This window comes from Tetrao urogallus (assembly GCF_951394365.1).
Source record: "Tetrao urogallus genome assembly, chromosome: 5".
NCBI classification, from domain to species: Eukaryota; Metazoa; Chordata; class Aves; order Galliformes; family Phasianidae; genus Tetrao; species Tetrao urogallus.
This window is the reverse complement of record NC_136818.1, coordinates 29,132,384-29,156,130: the sequence shown is the minus strand read 5'-3', so window position 1 is coordinate 29,156,130 and position 23,747 is coordinate 29,132,384. Positions and strand designations below refer to the sequence as shown.

The 23,747-nt window shown below is 38.8% G+C and overlaps 1 protein-coding gene across 1 annotated transcript in view; it reads right to left on the bottom strand.

Moving 5' to 3' along the window:
- Positions 1 to 4,802: 4,802 nt before the first annotated feature.
- Positions 4,803 to 23,747, bottom strand: part of TPR (translocated promoter region, nuclear basket protein) — a gene marked incomplete at both ends in the record, with an annotated part of 43,635 nt that continues 24,690 nt past the window's right edge. The window contains 18 exons of the mRNA XM_079535191.1: positions 4,803 to 4,858; positions 5,278 to 5,376; positions 5,924 to 6,042; positions 7,333 to 7,489; positions 7,649 to 7,744; positions 9,469 to 9,575; positions 10,193 to 10,287; positions 11,114 to 11,182; positions 12,010 to 12,194; positions 12,672 to 12,762; positions 15,630 to 15,761; positions 17,126 to 17,326; positions 19,075 to 19,158; positions 20,010 to 20,158; positions 20,930 to 21,202; positions 21,500 to 21,708; positions 22,688 to 22,749; positions 23,454 to 23,659. Of these exons, the coding sequence (XP_079391317.1) occupies positions 4,803 to 4,858; positions 5,278 to 5,376; positions 5,924 to 6,042; positions 7,333 to 7,489; positions 7,649 to 7,744; positions 9,469 to 9,575; positions 10,193 to 10,287; positions 11,114 to 11,182; positions 12,010 to 12,194; positions 12,672 to 12,762; positions 15,630 to 15,761; positions 17,126 to 17,326; positions 19,075 to 19,158; positions 20,010 to 20,158; positions 20,930 to 21,202; positions 21,500 to 21,708; positions 22,688 to 22,749; positions 23,454 to 23,659 (2,390 nt within the window). The remainder of the gene's footprint in view (positions 4,859 to 5,277; positions 5,377 to 5,923; positions 6,043 to 7,332; positions 7,490 to 7,648; positions 7,745 to 9,468; positions 9,576 to 10,192; positions 10,288 to 11,113; positions 11,183 to 12,009; positions 12,195 to 12,671; positions 12,763 to 15,629; positions 15,762 to 17,125; positions 17,327 to 19,074; positions 19,159 to 20,009; positions 20,159 to 20,929; positions 21,203 to 21,499; positions 21,709 to 22,687; positions 22,750 to 23,453; positions 23,660 to 23,747) is intronic.

The window sequence follows — 23,747 nt, the reverse complement described above, 5'->3', positions numbered from 1 at the left end:
AGTTGACCACTCTTGCGAAGGAAACTAGCTATACTACTGAAAAAGAAACAGAAGATGCCCCTGGAAAGTCCCCTACCCTTGACAAGAAAGAAGAAACTACAGTGATCAGAGGTAGAACAACAACAGGTAAAAAAGACACAATAGAAGAAATGTTTCTTGTTCCTAGAGGGACATCCAAGCCAGCTATACGCTTCCAGGAGATTACTGACACACATGATGAGTCCTCTCCACCCAGCCCTAAAACCATGCCAGCAGAAGAGCCTGAGATAAACAAGCCTTTAATACAAACTGCAGACTTGCCAGTTTTATCTGGAGGAGCAGAAAGTAAGTGTACAAAACCAGAGAGCACAGCAAAACTTGTGAGTAAAGGATGTGCAAGTACTTTCTAATTAGACCATGTCAGCATCCTGAATGGGTAGTACTTAATTTTTCAGTAACTTTTTTGATGTCCTCACTATGTACCATAGTAAGATACAGTGCAGAAGCTCTTGAGCACTTTTAGCTCCACTGATAAATATTTATGTATATAAATACAAATAGGTCTTTTGCATGAAAATACTTGGGATTCTTGTTGAAAAGATATCCTTCCTTTACATTTAACTGAAATAAATGTAAATGGACTCTAAAGAATGAAGGATGGAGACTTGTTAGGGAAATCTGGAGTAAACATCTGTAAGCATGAAGGAATTGAACACGAGACGCAGCATGTGAAGCACCTATAGACCTTTATCTGAATTATAGGTACTGAGGTAAACAACAAATTACAATAACTGCATGTAGCTGTGTAAAGAGCTGGTCTTACGTTCCTTGGAGGAAAACACAAGATTAAACTTTTCAAGAATATATCCTGAGCAAGGCCCAAAGAGAGCCCTGAACTTGGTCCTACAGACAAAAAAAATACACTTAACTGTGGTAGCACTGTTTCAGGCGATGGGGGAGGCAATGTACTTTTCGTTAAAAGAACCAACCATCCCGAGACATGCTGTTTTGCAGTGGGGAAGGCCAACGAGAAGGACCTGTGCAGTGGGAAGCCAGCAGATAGCATGGTCGCCCTGCCCAATGGAACCCTGGCTGTCTTCAGAGGTACGCAGGCCCTGTGCCCTCCATTGGCCTCACTGTTGCTGAGGGGCAGGAGGTGCAGGAGACATCTTCCCCTCCTTCCCAAGCTTTTTTCCCTGCATCGCTATCTGGCCATGTGCTTCATGGTGCAGGCCTTGACTCCTCCCCCCTGCAGGTCACTACTACTGGCTGCTGAATGGCAGGACACCACCAACAACCAGTCCCCAGAGGATCAGTGTAGGCTGGGGCATCCCGTCCCCCATTGATGCTGTCTTCTCCAGATGCAACTGTGATGGCAAGACTTTCTTCATCAAGGTGGGAAAAGTAGGGAGGCTCTGAAGCACAGCCCTGACACATAATGTGGCTGTTCAGTGCAACCTTGTGCTCCAAGGCCACATTGCTCATTTTGTAGAATGTTCAGCATTTTCACATGCGAAATTAAGTGAAGTGAAACCTTTCCCATGTTCCATCGCCTCTGCCTTGGCACTGTGTTTCTCAGAATGCCAAATTCCATGCTTACTGATCAACTATCTATTCCAAAACTCCCCTATCTGCCCCTCCCTCCCCCCCCCCCGGGCCCCAAACCTTTAAAATGCAGTTATTCCATTGAATCTTTCCTTTGCCCAAAGATGACCAGGTTTGCTCCCAATACTTTCCCCATCCATAAGGAATGATAGATGCATGTCTAATTAAGAATGTTATGCAGTTAGAAAGCAAGTTGTTCTGCTTAGCAATCATTATTTCAGATAATTTCTGAAACACTCTCCCCCTGCTTAAAGGCACTGCTAAATTACCATTGTAGTTGTTTGTTTTTAGCAGCCCCTAAATACAAGGACAACAAGGTGGTTCTCAAAATGCTTGCATTACAATTACTTTTGACTAAAGCCCAGTTACCAATAATGAATTTCCTCTCAAGTTCATATTTTGCTTAAATCACTAGGGTCCTCTATACTGGCGTTTCACTAATGGTGTAATGGATAAAGGCTATCCCAAACCTCTCACAAATGGATTTGCAGGGCTAAGTGGGAAAATAAGGGCAGCCCTCCCAGTGGCAAGTTACAGTGGCAGACCAGAATCTGTTTATTTTATCAAAAGAGGTAAGTCTCATATTTCAGATGTTCACAAATGATCAAAATATACTTGAAGTGCATCAGTGAGGAATACAACAGTTACTGACTGATAGGCATATCTCTTTCAAAAACAGACATCTAAGTGAATATCAGAGTACACTTGCTAGTCAAAACACAGCCTGAGGCTTTAAACATCTCTAAGTTCTACAAATTTTTAAGTGCTTTTCAAAATATATCAGATTGCATGAGATTACATCTCAGAAGACAAATGTAAAGATAAGTTTTATCTGATGGGAAAAAAAAAAAAAAAAATCAGTCTCAAATTAATCAAAGGAAAGGCTTAAATAACCTTTTTAGTTCAGAACTAATGCATGGAAATTTACCTCTGTTCTTTCATTCTTAACTATTTATCCTGTTTCAAATGAGCATAATTTCCTTACTGTGTATGTACGATGTATGGCAACAGAAGAATTGTTTTGGGAACAAAAGAAAGCTTAGGATAATTAAATACAAGTCCTTTTCTGGACTCTAGCCTTCCCATTACCTACCCCAAAGAGATGGTCTCACGCTGGTCTTGATAAACAGGTACGATGGCAATCAAAGTAGTTCCCTTGGAACTGTACTTACTACAGTAATGTTAATGAAGCTGTTGGAGTTATTACTACATCTAGAAGTGTATGTTGGATTTAGAGAGCAAGGCTTTTACATTAGATTGTAGGAACGAATATAAAAAGCTGCAAGTTGCAACATCATTAGACAGCTGTAGGAGTATCAAAGTGGTACTGTTTTCCTACCCATTACAAAAATACTACCCAACATCACCATCGTTATCAAGCTGGCTTTTTTTTTTTTCTTCTTTTTTTAAACATATTAAACCAATGTCTGTTTTAGATGGCAACATGCAACAGTACGTATACAGGCAAGAACCAGCCAGGAAGTGCCAACGGAAAGCACGCATTACTATAAGATACCCAGCTTTTGTCCCAAGACTTGTAATAAGGAGACGCTTTCAACGTGCAGTAGGAATGCCAACAGTTATTCAGACTGTCAGAATCAATCCATACCAATCTGGTAACTTATGTTTATTCTTTTTTTTTTTTTTTTTTTTTTTTTTTTTTTTTTTTTTTTTTTTTATACAACCATTGTAATCTTTGTAGCTTCTGAAATGTAACATTGTTCCATTTTTTTCCTAATATAATACTTCAGTTTCTTCTCAATCTAGTAATTCTTGTTTGATCTAGATAATACAAGTAGATGATAGTTTTTGGCAGACACACTGTGACACTTCCTAACTTTTCTTTTGCTTGCAGGAGTTTTGCGCAAGGAAATTAAAGTGACTGCCTACTGGAGAGGGCTCCCCAAAGTAGTTCATTCGACGATCTCAGTACCCAACTACAATAAACCAGATGGCTATGATTATTATGCCTTCTCTTACAGTAAGTTAAAGCTAACACAAGTTACTCTATTTAAAAAGACTAAGGAGTGAATGAGTAGGCAAGAAAGAAACCTCTGAGCTCTCTAAAGCACAAAGTTACAACTTGTGATTCTGCATCACTAACTTTGAGCAAGCACTACTGAGAAGCCCTGAGAAATAAAATGTTGCCTGTCATTGAGAGATATTTCTATTCAAAAATCAAGTTACAGAACTATGAGCAATGAGGTACAATAATTCAAACTGTACAGTTGTGGAGGAATGCATTGTCCTAGTATTTATAAAAAGAGAAAATCTTGACACTTAAATGAGCGATTATGTATCAAAATCCTTGGACCATTACACATTGATAGATTTTTCACTGGCAACATGAACCATTTGATTTCCCAGGAAATAATTACTTCTAGTTCCAGTTTAAGAAGATCTTTCTCCTTCAGCCAGGATCAGATAAAAACATTTCTTGAAATTTTCTTGGTTAATCAGTGGAAAAAAAAAAATTTACAAGTATTAGACACATATCCAAATACAGGAGGATACTAAAATAAGTTCCTGCCAAAATAATTTGATAACTTTTACATAATTACACTCAGGGACCACAGAAGTTCCCACTTTCACAACTGGTGCAGGACTGTTTTGTTTCTAGTTTGTTTGGTTTCTCAATTCTTAAAAATATTTCTGTGTTCTAGCAATGCTAGCGTCTCCTGTATTCCTTACTCTTGTGACAGACTTAATTATTAGTGGTATTATGGAAATTAAATTTAGCTAAACAATGATCTACATGTCAAAAAAGTTGAGGCTAAAAATGGATTTTTATAGCTTTTCAAATCCTTGTATAGATGTGGAATGAAAATCTACTATTCATGCTTAACAAAATTAAAAGGCAGGCTTTAATTTCAAGATTCTTTCTGTAGCTTATGAAATTTAATTCTGATGTCTATTCATTTCAGATCGGTACTACAGTCTGGATGTGGGCAAAAGAATAGCAAGACCTGTAACCGCTCTCACGGGAAAGACTGTATCTAAAGACTGGTACAACTGTCCTGAAAAGTGATGCAGAGCAGAGGATTTTTTAGAAAAGATACCATTTGAATTTTGATAGTTTGTCTAGTTTTATTAATAAAGACACTGAAATGTGTGCACACAAATCTAAGTATAAAATGCTGCTTTATGCATTCATTACACTAAACCAACCACAGGCAAAAACTGGCACATTTGTATACATAGCTGTAATTACAGATCATTTAACTAATATTGCCTCTGTTCAGGCCTCCTCTGCCTCCCATTGCATGAGTTACACCTGTGTTGGGAAAGAAAAAATGCATTAATAGAAATCCTTTTCAGCCATTTAATCAAACACTGATGCATATGACGTTTCATCCTCCCATAAGCAACTGCTATGGCAATGAGACACTTCCCTTCTGGAAAAACTCCATCTCCCTCTTTCTCCCCAAAGTCTGCTGCTATGGCTACATTATACTTCTGTCATTAAGAGAGTGTTGTTGACTTACGGTCTATCTCAGGCTATTTGGCAAAAGAACAAATATGGCATTCTTGCCATATTTGGTATCAGTTTCTTGATAATTAAATTAAAAATTTAATTCAGGGTATTACTGTCTTACAAGCAAACATATGCATAGAAAGTAGGACATATGCAGTCCCCAAAGGGACAAAGTACTAAAGACTAGTCTGAGAGGGTAAAAAGCCCTGAACACTTACCCCTCTGTCTGTTGAACTGACGACCACGAACACCAGTTCTTAAAGTTGGTGGCTGAAGCCTTACACGTCGAAACAGCTTAAGCTGATTACTGCTGGTGTCTGTGAAAAAGTGGAAGTACAGGGAAGAACATCTAAGTTTAGTACAGTTTTGCACCATTAGCATTTACATGATTTGATATACATTATGCTCTTGAACTTACCTTACAATTATGAAGGTGCATCCTATTTAATTGACATAATCTCTGATATAAATAAAAGCCTCAGAACATGTAAGTTTGGTATTTTGTTCATTGTCTATACTATCTGGTAACATGGTAACAGAACAGTGATAAACATAATTCTCTGATAATTTAATTGAACGAAAACTATTTTAAATCTGACATAATTATCATTGGATGGAATCATCTATGTATCAGGAACTTGCTCTTTGAAGAATACTTACCATGGACACATTAATTACTCTGGTCCAAGTAAAAATGATTTGCCATTAGGACTAAAAACATACAAGCATGTTCTTATTTTATATAAGATTTGCTGCCTTATTTTGTATATCTTAGTCATTAGCAGCCCATGATCCTACTCCAAGAAGTCCTCACACTTAATGGAATTGTGCAAAGCAACTTAGTTTCTAGTAATTAACCAGTACCTGCAGAGGAACTAGATGGAGGATCTTGACTTGTAGAAGGAAGATCTGACTCATCAGATGCTTGAACAGATTCCTCTTCTTGCTGACTATCAATTTCTAGGCCAGCTTCTGAAGTAATTCTAAAAGAGAAAGGGAGGGGGGCAAGGGATGAGAAGAGATACAAATGTACTCAGTGTCAAACAACTCAGCAAAAAAACCAAAAAAAAACAAAAAAACAAAAAAAAACCAGTCCTCATCACAAAGCAGAAAGATTTCTATCCAAACATCTCTCTGTGCCTAATTATAAGAGATTCATATGGCTTTAAAGTAAGTAAATAAATAAATATTTTCTTTGATATGTAGCTCAACATACAATGTACACATAACATTAATTACCTCCCAGAGAAGGTCTCAATTTTGTTAAAATGCAGCTTGCCACGTGGTTTACATTTACTTCAGTTATAAAAAAAAAAAAAAGTTACAAGACAAGTAAAACTCCTAAGACATGAGAAATACCTGTTGATCTGTTCTCCTGTCAAGCCAAAGGCCTATTCCTAAGTACAAACATAGTTCTGCGAACCATTTTATTTCTCTTTGGATGTAATTCAGTAAGAATTAGGTATTTGGTAGGAAACAATTCATGACTGTAACATCCGAAAACCCATCTTGAGTAACAATTGCTACTCAAAAGCACAATATAGACAGACTGTATAATCCAAGCTGGTGCTGCATCAAGAAACCTGTATGGCACATCTAACCTGCAGCAGTAACATTCCATCTGCTTATGATGAAACCAATAATTAGTAGATGCAAGTTTTGAAAAATTGTGCATTACAGTATCTTTTATTACTTTGCAACCAATAAAATCAAAATGTATGATAAAAATATAACTTCCTCCCTTCTAGATTCATAATTTGTTTGTTCACAATACAGAATACAGGAATCATTGTAAGAATAATGAAAAAAAAAGCAATAGCAAGGAAGGAGGTAAATTATTTGTCTATCAAGTTCTTTAAAAAGTTACTAATTTTCCGCCCTTCTGGACTGGTTTAACAAAATGACTGTACGAGTGATTTTCTTTGCTGGCCAACAGAAATGCTTTATTTTTATTCTACAAACCCCAGTCACTCAATCTGGGGCCTCTACCATCTCTATTTGACTGCCATAGGGCCCCTTACATTATGAACATTTACAGAAATGTCTTATTTTTTTAAGGTGACATGTATTAGCAATGTTAAACTACTAGAAGAAAAGCTTTGCTTCTACACGAAAAGATCAAATAACATTACTTCGCAAAATTACCAAAGCTTGCTTGAGCATCCTTCCTACCAGAACAGGTTAAATCAAAACTTAGTGGATTGCAGGGCATATTTGAATGAAACATCATTACAAAAATTAAGGTGACTTCAAGTCAAACAATCACAGCTTACCCTTCAGATTCTGCCTCCGCAAAAACTTCATCCCCATCATCACCTGCTCCAGCCTCTGTAGTTGTGGACAGATTGCCAGTAGATGTGGTAACCATTGGAACAGACTGAGAAGCATGCTCTGAAGCGTCAGCTGATGTACTTTCAGTAAAAACTGTAACTGCACAGAAAGGTAACCATGGAGTTAACTTGAATTTCCTAAATAAAATTTATGGAAATCTTAAGCACGAGGAAAAGCTACTGGAATATTCCTGAGTGTATAACCTTTTCTGGAAAGTCAAAGTTTCAAACTTTTACCTGTGAATTTCCTGCCGCTTACCTGGTGCTGCTATTTGTAAAGGTGTTGTTGGAACACTACGACCGCCTGATTCTTCCTCATGAGCAAGGAAGAGCGGAGTTTCATACATTCCCAAACCTGCAACACACAATGTTGCAGATACAATAAAAACAGACAAAAAAAACCCAACAGATTAGCTGCTGCCTTCTCTCTACACACTTGATGAAATCCAATTATACATATTTAAATATGGAGATGTGTTACTGCAAGTGGTTTTGACTTATTGCCGTAGCTAGTTAGAATTTCTTAAAAGGTACCAACTTGATAAAAATACTACCACTCACTTTACTTTAGCCATTTCTTCTACGTTATTATTTTGCACTGACCTTTCTTCAAAGCACAGCACACTGTTCCATGCTAACAAGGACGCAAGAAAAAGGTACCAAGTCAGAAGAACAGTGAAGACAATATAGACAGATTGTCTGGTCTTCTCTTAGCAAGTAAGGATATACCCTGAAAATTTATTTTTAATTGCTGTTTTCTTCTATTAATTATATCCATCCGAACAAAGCGTTCAGCATACAGCTAGACAAGTACATAAAATGACAGGTGAACAACCGGGTGATGGATTTGGATCAAAGGGCTATAGCAGATGGAACTCCATCAGGCTGATGGCTGGTCACTAGTAGGATGTACTCCACTTCAGGGAAATGTCCTTTAATGTTTTCATACACGATCTAGACGCAGGACTAGATGCATATTAAGTAAGTTCACATATTATATTAAACTTAAGAGGATGTGTTGACTCCTTTGAGGGTAGACTGAAGAGAGATTTTGACAAACTGGAAGGCAATCACCAACTGCATGGAGTTTAACAACCATGTGCAGGATGGGACAACCTTGGCTGTACGTACAAACAGAAGAACAAGAAGCTGGTGAGCAGCCCCTTGGAAAGGGACCTGGGGGTTATGGCTGGCAGCAAGCTGAATCTGAGCCAGCAGTGTGCACTGGGTGCATAAGGCCCAGCACTGCCAGCTGGGTGAGGGAAGGGACTACCCTGCTCTGCCTGGCACTGCCTTACCTCAAGCACTGTGTGTGGGTTTGAGTGCTACAAAGTAAGGACATAAAACTACCAGAGGACATCCAAAGGAGGGTCAGGGAGATGGGAATGAGTCTTGGGAGCAAGATGTGTGGAGGAGCTGAGGTCCGTAGGTTTGTTCAACCTAGAATGCTAAGAAGAGCCTTCATGGCAGCCTGCAGCTCCATCGGATCCCTGCTCTCTCATGACAGCAAGAGAACCTAAGGGAACAGCATGTAGATGTGCCAGAGGAGCATCAGGCTGTACATTAGGAAAAGACCCTGCACTAGAGGGCAGCAGGCACGGCCTCAAGCTGCCAGAGCTCAAGGAGCATTCGGACACTGCTCTTACATATACAGTTTGGATTTGGTGTAGAGTAGAACTTTCAGCTCTGCACACAACCACACAAATTCACTATAGAAAAGCTATTATCAACAGGAAAACTAGAAGAAAAAAAAAAAAAGGCACTCCTTCAGTATTTCAATCCTCCTTAAATTAAGCTTCATTCACCCAGCAGTCAATCTATCCTGCATAAAACTGCAGCTATGTTTCTTCACTTCAGAAGCTGTCTTTCTCACCCACAGAAGCTTTGTACTTTTAAAATCATATTAAAAATAGAAATATAGCACCTTGAAGGAAACACTTTCCCATTTTCCACTAGTCTGTCTGCTAACAGAGAAGTTGCAAGCACACAAAGCAGAACTGCCTTTCTATGGATGAATTATTATTATTTCTATACTCAAACAACCATGGAAAAGTAGACAGAAGTACAGATATGACTTACCTCCTTGTGAGGCAAGCTGACCGAGGTCAGAGTGACTTGAACTGGTTTGTGGCATATCTTCAGGGGGTCCAAATCGGAATCGAGGAACTCCAGCTACCTGAGGGGAACTATCAAAATAAAGATTTAAAGAATTCTGTGATTTTCCCAAACATGAGAAGAAAACAAGTTACATGAGACAAAATTAATCAATAATTACCATAAAAAACAGCTGAAGTACTCGTCATTCAACAGTGATGAGTTTTTCAAACTTATTTGGATTGCACCTGGAGGCAAATCCTGAATGGAATATTCTTTGCTTACTCACGCTACTAATTCTCACAATTTTACACGGATAACTGAACACCTGTAGAACCATCTCAAAACTAGAACCTCAGATAACCTTTTGCTGGTCAGTAGCACAAATATTACAAATCTATCCAGTTGCTACTAATTGTTAAAATATTAGCATATGGGCTGAAAGAAATAAAAGATCCTTATTTTTTGCACAACTCCTCCCTCTTAGGTCAACATGCTATCATACAGTGTAGATGACCTCTTTCCTGATTCGTTGCTAAGTTTTGCAATACAGAGTTTAATATCCGCTTAACCGTAGATGAAATATATGTCATACTACTTAGCATGTCACTCCAATCACAAGTTCATTTCATTTTTTTTCATTCCACTAAGTAAAAAAAAAAATGCAGACACCAAAAATCTACTCTTTTATTTTTAAATTACTACTTACTGAATTGCTTCAGCAAATCCATCTGTTCGATGTGGAACTACTAGAGTTGGTGTGCTTGGAACTGTTCTGTCCTCATCATCAAAGAAGTGTTGCTGCTGGAAAAAAAAGAGGCTGAACTGAAAGCTCTACAACGTATTTCCAGTTCCTACCTAGTCAAATTAAAACATGGTTTGCTCTTTCCATACTGTTGAGTAAAAAACCCAAAAACCAACACCAGAATTAACTCTAAAACAAATCATGCATAATTTCAGATGTCTGAATCTGAGCTAGTTATACAGATTGCCCTAATGGGTGACATCTACTGCATGAGAACACTATGTTGAAGTGTCACATCTCCCTATTGACTACAAACAAATCTTGAGATGACTCATTCATAAATAGATAGAAATGACCTGTTTTAGTTTGGATTGTTGTAATATAACCTAATATATGGGATTCTTCACAACATGAATCAAATCATCTGTTTTCTATGGATTTGTATCCTTCGCTCTTACATTACCTACAAAGCCAGACATCTCATCTTCCTTTCTCTCTTATCCTAAATTCATCATTCTCTTCATCTCCAGAGAACATACATGAATTGCCTTGCTCCTTTAGTGAGAGACTGAAAACTACTTCTTTCAATAATATATGAACTGTAAAAGACTGATTCTAAAAGTAAGTAATTAAAACTGACTTGGACAAAACAAGTTCAACTTTAAGAAGAGTTTCTGCTTTCTCAGACTTTTCTCAAGTTTGTCTTCCATTAATGCAGAAATTAATGGCACTAATGTGACCTGCAAGGCTACAGAAGTCATGCCATTCCTGACTTCAGCAGCTAGACTTCTAAAAAGAAAACGAAACAAAACTCACCAAAATAAAACTAAAGTTACAAATATCCTTACAACACAGGATTTTAGTAGTAGACTTTCATGTACTTACCATCCCACCTATACCAGGAGTTAGCTGAAGTCCACGTCCCACTGACTGTCTTCGAGTCATCTGGATTCTCTTTACAGCAAAGAAAAGAAAAAAATTGTGTGAATGCTTCTCTAGAATTCCAATAGCAAGGACTTATTCAGAGTAAAGAATAGCAGCTACATTGGTAATAGTGTAACAAATATATTTCAGTATATAACACTGCCCAATACAGCATCATATCTCTTTAAACAGATTATGGCAGGAGATAGCCAGCATCTCACATCTGCTCCCTGGCCTAACTACAGAAGAGAAACATACAGATTTAAATCTTGGATAAACACTACTACTGTTTCATTCAACTTTCTACTGAGGACAGAAAACTTGGACACAAAAATATAATGGTCACAGTCCTCACAACAAGTTAACAGTAAAGCATAAAAAATGTAATGGCTATGAAATTATTTAGCAAAATTTATGTTGTGATGTTTTCATTTAATAAATTTATGCTTATGTCAACGCATAATCATCAGTCAAATACTGAAGTGAAAGTTTTAGCTTAGATAATGAATACGGACATTCCTTTGCCCAATCTGTGTAGGGGTAGAGACTAATAAAAACCCCTAGCATTCTGAGATACAGTCTGTTCGAGAAGAGGGTTTTTTCTGCATTAACAAATAACATTGGTATAATGACTTCAAGATACATATTCGTGATGAGTACTTGTCTGCTTTCAGTATTCCTTCTCCATAAATAATCTGCAGAACGAGAAACGTTAAGTCAACTTGCTCAGTTTCCATTTTGAGGATGCTAAATAGGTAGGAACAATTTTTACAATTTGCTCAGCGCTCAGACTTAAGTTAAAAGAAATTTAAGTTAAAAAAGACATTTTACAAAGGCTCTTCTGAACTATTTTATACCTGGACTGGGGGACCTAGCTCTTGAGGAGGAGCGTGAATAGTCAATCGTGGAGGCAGTGGATGTGGTGGTCTGCGTGGTGACTGTGGTGGTCGAGGGGCCTGTCTCTCTGAGGCAGATGATGGCTGCTGTTCTCTAGAACTTTCTTGAGGAAAAGTGGACTCCGCGGCACTTGTACTTCCTTCACCTAAAAAGTATGGAAATTCAGAGAATTAAATTTATGCCATCCAACATTTTCCTGAGTTGAAGATATTAAGTCTTCAAATTCTGCTACCACATTTAAACAGGCATTTTTTACTCTTGCATAAATAGACTTCTCAGTATTATTTAAAGTCATTTAAAAGAAGATTTTAAAATGAAGATTAAAAGATTGTGTGAGCTAAGTCAACACCAGCACTGAAACAAATCAGCGATTATTCAAGCAGTGATTCACACAGAGGAGGTTCATCTTTTGGAACATCAACAGCAGCTTGATAGCATTAGCAAATTGCGTCTACTGTGTTTTCAAAGGAAAGTAGACTATATCTAGAAGAGACCATTTCAAAATAATCCACTTTTGATGTTACATTATTTTACATTAAATTAACTTTTTAAACACATGCAAAATCACTGTTACGTTTTTCCCTTTACAAAGAGATTTTGAAGAAGCAAGAATTAACCGTACAGCTGTTTTGAGAATCTGCTGCCCTCTGGTTGCTTTCACCTCCTCCCATACTTTCCTCAGTTTCTGTTCCAGGATCGGTACCATCAGCACCCTAAAATCCACAGACATAATGATTTAGCACCAAACACCTACTGTCTGCAAAAAAACTATAAGCAGTGTAAAAGTATTCGGAAAGTAAATAAACATATATGAAAAAATCTTCAAGTTATTTCTGTAAATTTTTACAAAATTATCTAAATCATAGAATCACAGATTCAGCAAGGTTGGAAAAGACCTAAAAGATCATCCAGTCCAACCATGCACCTATCACCAATAGTTCTCACTAAACCATGTCCCTCAACGCAAAATCCAAACGTTCCTTGAATACCTCCAGGCTCGGTGACTGCACCATCTCCCTGGTCAGCCCATTCCACTGCCTGACCACTCTTTCAGAGAAGTAGTATTTCCTAATATCCAGCCTAAATCTTCCCTGGTGCAGCTTGAAGCCATTCCCTCTAGTTCTATCACCAGTCACATGAGAGAAGAGGCTGAACCCCAGCTCACTACAACCTCCCTTCAGGAAGTTGTAGAGAGCAATGAGGTCTCCCCTGAGCCTCCTCTTCTCCAGACTGAATAGTCCCAGCTTCTTCAGCTGCTCCTCATCAGCCCTGTGCTCCAGACCCCTCACCAGCTTTGTTGCCCTTCTTTGAACCCGCTCCAGGGCCTCAATGTCTTTCTTGCACTGAGGGGCCCAAAACTGGACACAGTACTCGAGGTGCGGCCTCACCAGAGCTGAGTACAGGGGACAATCACTTCCCTGTCTCTGCTGGCAACATCGTTTCTGATGCAAGCCAGGATGCCATTGGGCTTCTTGGCCACCTGGGCACACTGCTGGTTCATATTCAGCTGAGCATCAATCAAACCCCCAGGTCCATTTCCTCTACACAGTCCTCCAGCCACTCTGCCCCAGGCCTGTAGCGTTGCCTGGGGTTGTTGTGGCCAAAGTGCAGGACTCGACACTTGGTTTTGTTGAACCTCACCCCATTGGCTTCAGCCCAGCATTCCAGTCTGTCCAGCTCCCTCTATAGGGCCTCGCTACCTCCTGGCAGATCAACACTTCCAGCCAACTTGGTGTCATCTGCAAAGTTACTGATGGTACACTCAATGCCCTCATCCAGGTCATCAATAAAGACATTGAAGAGGACAGGCCCCAGCACCAACCACTGGGGAACGCTGCTCGTGACAGGTCTCCAGCTGCATTTAGTTCCATTCACCATCATTCCCTGGGCCTGGCTCTACAGCCAGTTCCTTATCCAGCCTAGAGTGTACCTGTCCAAGCCACGGGCTGTCAGCTTCTGCAGGAGAATGCTGTGGGAGACTACATCAACAGCCTTTCCCTCGTCTACCAGATGGGTCACTGATCACAGAAGGAGATTAGGTTGGTCAAGCAGGACCTGCCCTTTGTGAACCCATGCTGCTAGGTCTGATCCCCCAGTTGTCCAGCATGTGCCGCATGATCTCCCTCAAGGCAATATGCTCCACAACCTTCCCTGGCACAGGGGTCAAGCTAACAGGCCTGTAGTTCCCTGGATCCTCCTTACAACCCTTCTTGTAGACAGGAGTCATATTGGCAAGCCCCGGTCTTCTGGGACCTCACCAGTCAACAAAGAGCGCTGATAGATAATAGCAAGTGGCTCAGCTGTCACCTGCGCCAGTTTCCTCAGCACTCTAGGGTGAATCCCATCCAGCCCCAGGGACTTGTCCAGCTGGAGTAGTAGGTTTCCGCATCCTCCTGAATCACGGGGGGCTCAGTCTGCTCCCCAGCCAAGACTACCAGGTCAGAGAGTGGAGTATCCTGAGGATAACTGGTCTGACCCCTTTAAAGACAGATGTAAGGAAAGCGTTCAGAACCTCTGCCTTCTCCTCCTCAGTGCTCACATTCCCAGCCTTATCCAGTAAAAAATGAAGATTCTCCCGAGTCCTCTGCTTACCGTTGATGTATTTGTAAAAGGGTTTCTTGTTCCTTTTTACCCCAGCAGCCAGGTTGAGTTCAAGCTGGGCTTTTGCTTGCCTTTCTGATTTGCTCTCTACATACCTTAACAACTTCTCTGTACTCTTTCTGAGTCGCCCACCCCTTCTTCCACAGGAGGTAGATTCTCTTTTTCTCCCGGAGCCTCAAGAATAGCTCCCTGTTCATCCACGCCGGTCTTCTTCCGCACCGGTTCTTTTTGCGGCTCAAGGGAACAGCCAGCTCCTGCACCTTTAAGACTTCCTTCTTGAAGAGCGACCAGCCATCTTGGAGTCCTTTACTCTCCAAGACTGAATCTCAGTGGACTCCCCCTACTAGCCTTCTCAACAATTCAAAGTCCGCCCTCTGGAAGTCCAAGGTAGCAGTTTTGCTGCTCCTCCTCCTGGCTCCACCAAGAATCGAGAACTCTATCATTTCATGGTCACTCTGTCCAAGACAGCCCCCAACCTCCACATCTCCCACCAGACTTTCTCTGTTTGTGAACAGCAGGTCTAGTGGGGCAGCTCTTCTCATAGGCTCTCTCACCAGCTGCATCAAAAAATTATCCTCCATACACTCCAGAAACCTCCTAGACTAAATGTACACAACTATAAGAAATGTTAAAAATTCTGCATATCTGCAGACACAAATGTGAATGCCATAGCCATCACCACTTAGTGACAATGAAATATCTGGCATTTGAAGAAACTGCCTTATTAACTTTGCATCCATAGTAATCAATGCTGTGTCTTATATTTTACATTTTCATTCAGTTCCTTTATATATTCAAAGCTGACCTTTTCTTGTGAAAAGACCAGTTCTAACAGAAATCATTGTCATCTACTATACAGCCTCAATTTTCTGGGAGAAATTCACACTAAGATTTTCAAATATTCAAATCTTTACAGTTGCATTACAATGCCAATTTATTCCAAGTACTTTAACAAACCATAAAAAAGTGCAAATCTCACCTCAGCATCATCTGCTTCATATCCATCATTACCATCAGCACTACCAGTTCCTTCATTACTGTCATCACCTTCGTCTCCCATCCCTGTGTCTTCATCATCATCTTCATCTTCCTCTTCCTCATCTTCATAATCCTGTGATAGTACCATAAAAACATCTTACAGAAATGCTGAAACAGTAGGAATTCTTCACATGGTAAAGTGGTAAACTTCACTTGCTTCACATACAGAGACCACCTTTGTTTGTGAAGATTTGTATGAAGATGTGATGTGAAGATTTTCAGCATTTACCATTGATAGACTGGTTGTATGTATTTTCCGACAACTGGCGGGATGCCAGACATCCACCAGCTGCTCTCATTCCCTCTCTTCAACAGGACAGATGGACAAAATTAAATGGAAAAATTTGAGGAGCAAGATAAAGATTGAGAGATGGTTTACCATCTACAGCCACGGGCAAAACAGAATAAACTTGGGAGAGAAAAAAAGAGTCTTGGTGAGAAGAGTACTATAAGCAATATGTCGTGATGGACAGTTATAGACTCTACAGGACAGACAAGTAGGGCAGGGGACAAAGAGAGGCAGCACTGTATGAAAAGAAATGGCTGGACTGTAAAGCACTTCAAGCTGGGGACAACAGGGTTGAGAGTTTCCAGCCCGGATTAGAGGAAAAGACAATAAAGCAGATATTGTACGAGTCTACTACAGTTCACCCCGTCAGGATGACAATACTGATGCATTATTCTATAAGGAATTAAAGGAAATCTCTAATTAGTTGCCCTTGTCCTTACAGGTTACTTCAACTTCCCGAATGTTAACCAAGTCTTCCATGAACAAGTCCAGGAAATTCCTGAAGCACACTGAAGATAATTTGTGATAGATGGACTAAGAGAGCTGACTTGGAAAGTATCCTCCTTGATCTGTTCTTTGTGAGCAGAGATGGACTTGCAGGTGAAGAGACACTCTGTGACTGTCTTGGCCACTGTGCACATGAATTTTTTCTGATACAATAAAAACTAGCAGTAAAGTTACTATCCTGGATGTTGTGGCAGCAGACCGTAGACAGCTCAAGAAACTGGTTAGTAAGATCCTCTGGAAATCTGCTTTTGAAGCCACTGAGGTCCATAACCATTTTGTTACTTTTTAAGAGCCATTTTTTTAAGAACATATGAACAGAAACTCCAATTTGACACAAGTGAAACAAAGGCTGCACAGGGCTCGCTTGGCTAAACAAAGATTTCCTTCTGGAACTCAGAGCCATTGTAGAGTTCTAAAACTTAAAAAACAAAACAAAAAACCCCAAAACAACAGGTGAAATTAACAAGAGTCTTTAAAACACTAAACATCCAGGCAACAGAAACAGAGACAACGCTTACACACACACACAAAAAGATATTTTTGATTAAAATAGTTGTGCAAGATTAGCTTTGCAGTTGATCAAAGACAGAAGAGGTAAGTAAAGTAATTCCTAAATAGAATTAATTCCTCAGTATACATACTTCCTGTTCGCCTTCATTTTCATCATCATCATCATCTTCATCATCACTGTCAATCACAATGACATCGTCTCTCTTGGACTGACCATCCTGAGATGAAGTAGTATTTTGCTGATCTGACTGAAGAGGCCCAAGATCTATCGGGATAGACTGAGAAGTTTCTTCATTATCCTCCATGGGAACATACTCTCCCTGTGTAACACCCTGTAGAAGATAAGAGTAAATTACAAAAGGAAATGAAATGCAGCATATGTATCCTTTAAAGTACTCATCTCGAAAGCACCCACTGCACTTCTAGGAGTTCCCTGCTTTCACTTCTAAGCTCAATAAAACAGAAGACCTGTTGAACAACACAAGTATTTCGACTTACGCTTCCAACTCTGATTTGGGATGGGATGGGGGACTATCACTACGCGCTCTGTGTTCATATAGGACGTATTCAAAAACACAGCCATAAAAAGCTACTGTCCGAATGTTCAACTTTCTATTTCAGATAACCAAGGAGCCATCATCAACACCTGCACAGTAAGTGAATATGGGTGTGTGGAACACTGCTGACAGCTGAGGCAGCACTCCACTAACTCCCTGAGCAGCCTAAGGACACTGCAGTTAATGGCAGTGCACAACACTGTAGATAATCAGATGAGAAACAGATCGATACTTGCAAGAGAAACACTGCTTATCACTTCATTAAGAACCAACAAAATAGGAGAAAACAAGACAATGCTAGAGATTATGATGCCACTGAATACAAACAACTAGGAGTCTCTCCAGGATCAAGAAATAACAATCTCTCTTCTGAAAAATGAAATCTGAGTTACTATTTTACTAGAGTTCTTTCAGTCTGCATGAAAAGTTATGAAATTTGCATGACAGTTGGACAGAGTCATCATGTTCTTTTCACATTCAGTACAAATGTCAGATTCAGTATAAACATTTTGAATATACAAGTATGATTGAAAGTACTCAAGAGAAAGTACTGAAAATATTGAAAGTATTTCAAGAGAAATAAAATGTTTCAGGGAGAAAACTCTAACAAAACTTAGATTAGGACTCTACTGGATATATTTTATAGCACTCAAGTTTTCTGGCTCAGGTTAGATAACTAGGTTCTGTTATTTACCAAGCAATGTGTCACTGTAATGCAAATAGGTGGTGTTCAGCAGCAGAATTTAAATAATCACATTGAGTAGTAGTATTAAATTTTAAGGATACATGGCATAGATAGGAAGCACACAGCTAGCATTTATTGGTAAACACCTATCATGTCTTCTAAATAAATAAAGGGTATGAGGGAAAATGCCTGACTAAAGAGTACTTACCACTGCTTAAAGAAAATAGATTTCACAACTCTAGATGGGACTATGCTAAGTTAGAGAACTACCATGACTTGTGCTTGTTTCTAAAGACAAAGAAGATTAAATATCTGCTTTTCACTTATATTTAGCATTCCTAACACAGCTGTAACATGCATTTTACAGAACTAGCACAAAAGCAACTTCTTTTCCTTTGTTTATCATACCATGATCCAAGGACATGTCAAATATTTCTTTAAAACTAAAGCCAGATAGCAAAGAAGTAAATAAAGAAACGTAAACTCCACATCTGTTTTTATACTGTGATACATTTAACCTCTATGTCTCAGCTTCACTACACAGCCCTGGGGCTAAAGATACCAGGATTTCTAAAATGTCATATTAAATTGTAAAGACTCATTAACATTCTCACTGTTACTTATATAGGTGCACGTAGAGCACAATTAAAAAAAAAATCAGTATCTATTCTTAAAGATAGCAGGTTTAAACTTCAAACGGTTATAACTGTTTACAACTGACATTCTGTAGGATCTGATTTGAGAGCCCTCTTTCAAAAGTGTTGTATGACCTAACAGTAAAAAAGAAAAAGTTTTTTTTCTGAAACTATTTTTTTTTTTTCTTTTCAAATATACTTACTTCTCCAATGGAGTCCTGTGAGTCTTGATTGTATGTCTGAGCTTCTACTTCACCATCAGTGCTTTCTTCTGCTGTCACTTCCTCCTGAAACACCATATACCTTTCTTAAGACATATCGTTAATCCTGAAAGTTTGACTCTCTAGCATATTAGACTTCTTTTCTATTCCTTCTTTTCCCACAAAGATTATGGATAACATTTTTTCTCCTTTTGCTACTATTCCTTAGTTTTGTTTTTATCTAGCACCTCTGATTTCTCTGTCCTGAAATACCATCTTCTCATTCTGGTTCACTGGCCTGACTCTCTTCAGTGTTCCTAGATCTACACAGAACTAAACAAAATCCTCAGTTTCCTATTCAGTCCCTATCCCCTCAGCTAATTAAGTGATAATCTCATTACAATCTTGTCCTTCTATGTTATACACCACTCCTATCCTGCACAGCTAATGAAGTGTCTGTATTCCTTAACATTTTTCATAAATTGTCTGCTGTGAGGAGTCTCAAGCTCACTCTATTTTCTCAGGATATCCTGGTTCCCTCACACCAACATTTCATGTGCATCGTCTTGATGTTTTTCAACAAAGCTTTTCGTTTTTGCTTTTCTGGCATCTCCTCAAGCACGCTATTTTCTTCCACAATCAGTGTAGATAATGATCTTTCAGACCACATCTAAAAATATTTTAACTTCTTCCTCTTCTGTGCTAGGCTATGGCTCTCTCTCTCCCCACCCACACTCCAGTTCACTATGATTTGTGCTAGCCATTGTAGCTGGGACAACATCTGCCTTTTAAGACACCCAAACTTGCTTCTTCTCTGATAGATTAAAGACTCATGCTTAAAATTAACTGACTTAACTCCGAAGTAATATACTTCCTCTTCCCATTAAAAATCAACCAAAGCAGCAATGTACCAGCAGCATTTTTATGTTCTTACAAACCTCAGGTCCAACCCTCTGTATGCTCCTCAGTTTCTTTGGAAGAGGTACATCCACTGTTTCCTCTGAAATCTGGTCTGAGTTTTCCACAGTGTTATCTTCCTCTTCTTCTCGTGGACGTTTAGACAGTGAAGAACTTGGGGTAGCTGAAACTTAGAAAAAACTCTCGGTTATTTGGAGAACTATAAATGTACAAAACAGAAAACTGGAAGGTTCGGTGTTTTACTCTGTAAAACCAACTCTTCTGCTCTGAATAACAGAACTGGAACTGTGTTTTGCTGTCTTCTAGGTCAAGAAAACATCAGTACGCTGGGTTACAAATCTTACGTTCTTGGATCGATATTCTCTAACTGGACTCCAATGTAAGATTCCCAGGGTTGCAACTAAAATACTTTTTTACCACATCATTGCTTCTGAAAAGTGCACCTAAAAACTAACAGAATATGTACTGAAAAACAAAAAAGCTGTTTGCAAAAGTGTTTTTTGGGAAATAAACTGAGTTCCATACTATGTGTGGCAAACAGATGTAAATGCACTACACAGAGTAGTTTCAGTGTTCTTCTCTATATCTTGAATTCCAACTTAAGTATTTTACTCGTGAATCCTAAAATTAACTTTGTTCCAAAGCTATTATGGAAACAGGAGCAAAAAAGTTTAATGTATTAAACCCCAAGACTGCTATGGATAGATACACATGAGTTTTAATCCCTATTTAAGGAATGTCCTGACAATTGCATTTCAGGGGTAGCTCTTCTGAAGGTTTATGAAAGTTTATGAAAGAAGAGATTTTGTAGAACATGCAATATAATAAGGGAAAGAAAAAAAAAAAAAGCATATGCCTTGGCTGAAATTAGGCCTGGTTTGACAATGGAGCTACTTCAAAGGAACTGTTCAAGAAGGTAGGCCAATAAAATGAAACCAACCTGTGCCAAACACTGCTGTAGAAGTGGATGGCCTCTCTATTTGAGAGCTCTGTACAACTTCTACAATGGTAGGGGATGGCTCCTGATTAGCAGGCTCGATTTGAGGATGACTTTGCTGAGTGGGCTGCACAAAAGCAGTTGCTTGAGTCTGCTGCTGAACAGTCAAGATAGGCTGAGAGAGAGATGTCTGAACATTTGGACTGGTGGAACGCACAGATCCACTAGTGCTTCCAAAGACAGGAACATGCTCCACAGGTCCTTCTGACTGCATAGCTGAAAGGCAAACAGTAGAACATTCAACTGTCATCATATAATCAAGTGAGGTTCACATTTCTCAATATCAGAACGTCCTGAATATGCAGATGAAATGTTTCTCAGATTCAGTTAACATTGCTTCTATCTGTGCTCAGATGAGGAACTAAGAACTGTGTGGCAACAAAAGTGTTCACAAAAGAGCAGTATTTAAAGAGACACGGTATCAATGAAAGTACCTCAAACATCTAGTGAGACTTCAAGGAAAAAAACAGACCTTATAGCTGATGTAGATCCCAGTACTACTAAAATGCTCACCTTCCTGAGTCTCCACTTGTGTTGTAGGCATAACTGTGGCTGTTGGAGTAGTGGTAGGATTAGTGACTGTAGCAGGAGTAACCATTGGACGGATACTAGCTCTTGGAGTAGATTTATTCCCAGCTATAGCAGCAGCAGTCACTTTACTTGGAGTTGACACAACAGGTGTTGGCTTAATATTTGCTGTTGGTGGATCTGAAGTGCTAGCACTGAAAAAGAAAGTATTGGATTCATCATGGTATCACAGAAAGCAAAGTTTTTAAAATATTGAATTTAAATATATTATCATATTCTGAAATATTCATTTTTGCAGATTTTGAAAACCTGACAAGGACATAACAATTTGTCTTCCAAAATTTGCTTAATTTTTAATGATAAATAAAGGAAAAAACAAACAAACAGGCCAACCATTCCATCAGTAACATTCCGTCCAGCTTAGAGAACTGACAGGTTTCTTCAAGGGTAATCTACTAACAATCTGTAAGCAGATCAAAAGGACAAGCACAGCTAATAATGTTAGCTGCACTGGTATTTTTGTTAAGGTGAGTAATGCAGTTTATATTAAAACTAATTGGTTCACTAAATACAGAACAATATAATTTCTTGACTGACATGAGGATCAGTCAAATTTACAATGTATTTTTGAAGATCAGAGTCTTAGTTTAAATGTACGATATAATAAAAATTAAAAGAGATTCAGTTCACTAAACTTAGTAAAATGATAATATTATGCATTTTGGAGCTTGGCTGCTGTTCCGTTCGACAATTTTATCTGCTAGTTACCATCAACTTAGTCCATTTCTCATGTCTGAGCTCCTTGCACAAGAAACTTTCCCCATCTCACCCTCCACTGTTACAAATAGGTTAAAGGTAGTAACCAGAATTGAACAACTTTATGAATGTTCAAGTATTTTTTGAAGAATTTTCAGACTTAGTGTTTTGCAAGTATCTTGTTCCTGGTAGTTATATGACAAATCTGGAAAGCTTTATTGATTAATGATTAAATGAGTCTAAGAAAACAAGAAGAACATATGCCAATCAGTATTTTACAGCTGCTTAAGAAAACTTGGAAAAAGCCAATTGTTTTCTGAAAAAAAAAAAGAAAGAAAAAAAAAAAAAAAAAGAACAACTTAAATGAAGATAAAAACAGCAGAAACTCTGCAGAAAACCCCAAGCCCTATAACTCACATTCCTCTTTCACCTGAAGCTGGAGTAGACTTGAGTGAAATCTGCCTCTGCTGCTCTGGAACCTATGAAGTAGGAAACAAAAGCATTGTTCATATAAATACAAAACAGAGCAAGCAACTAGGTAGAATACTTCAGCAGACAAATCTTTTCATTAACAATTGTTTTTAAGAACATCTTTGTTAGTGTGCCTAATCTAATCAGACTCCATGATTAATCAAAAGTTCTCCCAAAAAAATCACAGCAGTCATATCAAGTATGTAAACTAATTCAGTAATTTCTCAAGACTTTTCAGATATTTTTTGAAGCTGTTGAAATATAAAACACTGCCAAAAATAGCTGAACATATGTATGAAAATATAAAAATCAAAAGCATAGTGAAAACAATTTATCAGCTAATTCACTGTGATCAAGATAACTGCATGCTTGCCAGTGTTGGGTATTATGACGCTGGCAAGAAACAAGTTTTAAATTAAGTTCTGAATCCTTACTAAAGCCAGCCTGCATATCTCCAAAACCACTAGTCTGGGACTAATGGAACTTGAGTAGTGCTATTTGCTAGGTTCACTGCTATTTATTTATAAGAATTTTCATCTACTGTTTAGTATTAGATAAACCAGCCTTCACCTAAAGTTCTCCCATACGAATACATTAAAAAAACAAGCCGAACTGTACAACAGAGCTAGGGCTGAAAGCTGCTGTAGTTCAGTACGAGACACATAAAAAAGGCTAACCTGTTCTCATGCAGCCATATAGACAGATTCTGTACCTTATTTGTAGATTCTGCTGGCTCATCTCGCTGCTCATGGTGTCGCTCTTGCTGCTCCCTAAGCTCTCTTTCCAGGCGGCAGATTCGACCTTCATACTGTGACTTGAGCGCACTCATCCGTACTTCCAGTTCAGTCTTCTGCTCTTCTAGTGAATTGCTCTTCTGCTTCCACTCTTCATTTTCTTTAGTTAGCTGTTCTTTTGTACCTAATTTAATAGGAAAGGATCCAGTTTTGCTACTGTAAAACTGCATACTAGGTCTCTGCATGCTGAATGCCCATCTGATTTTATAAGA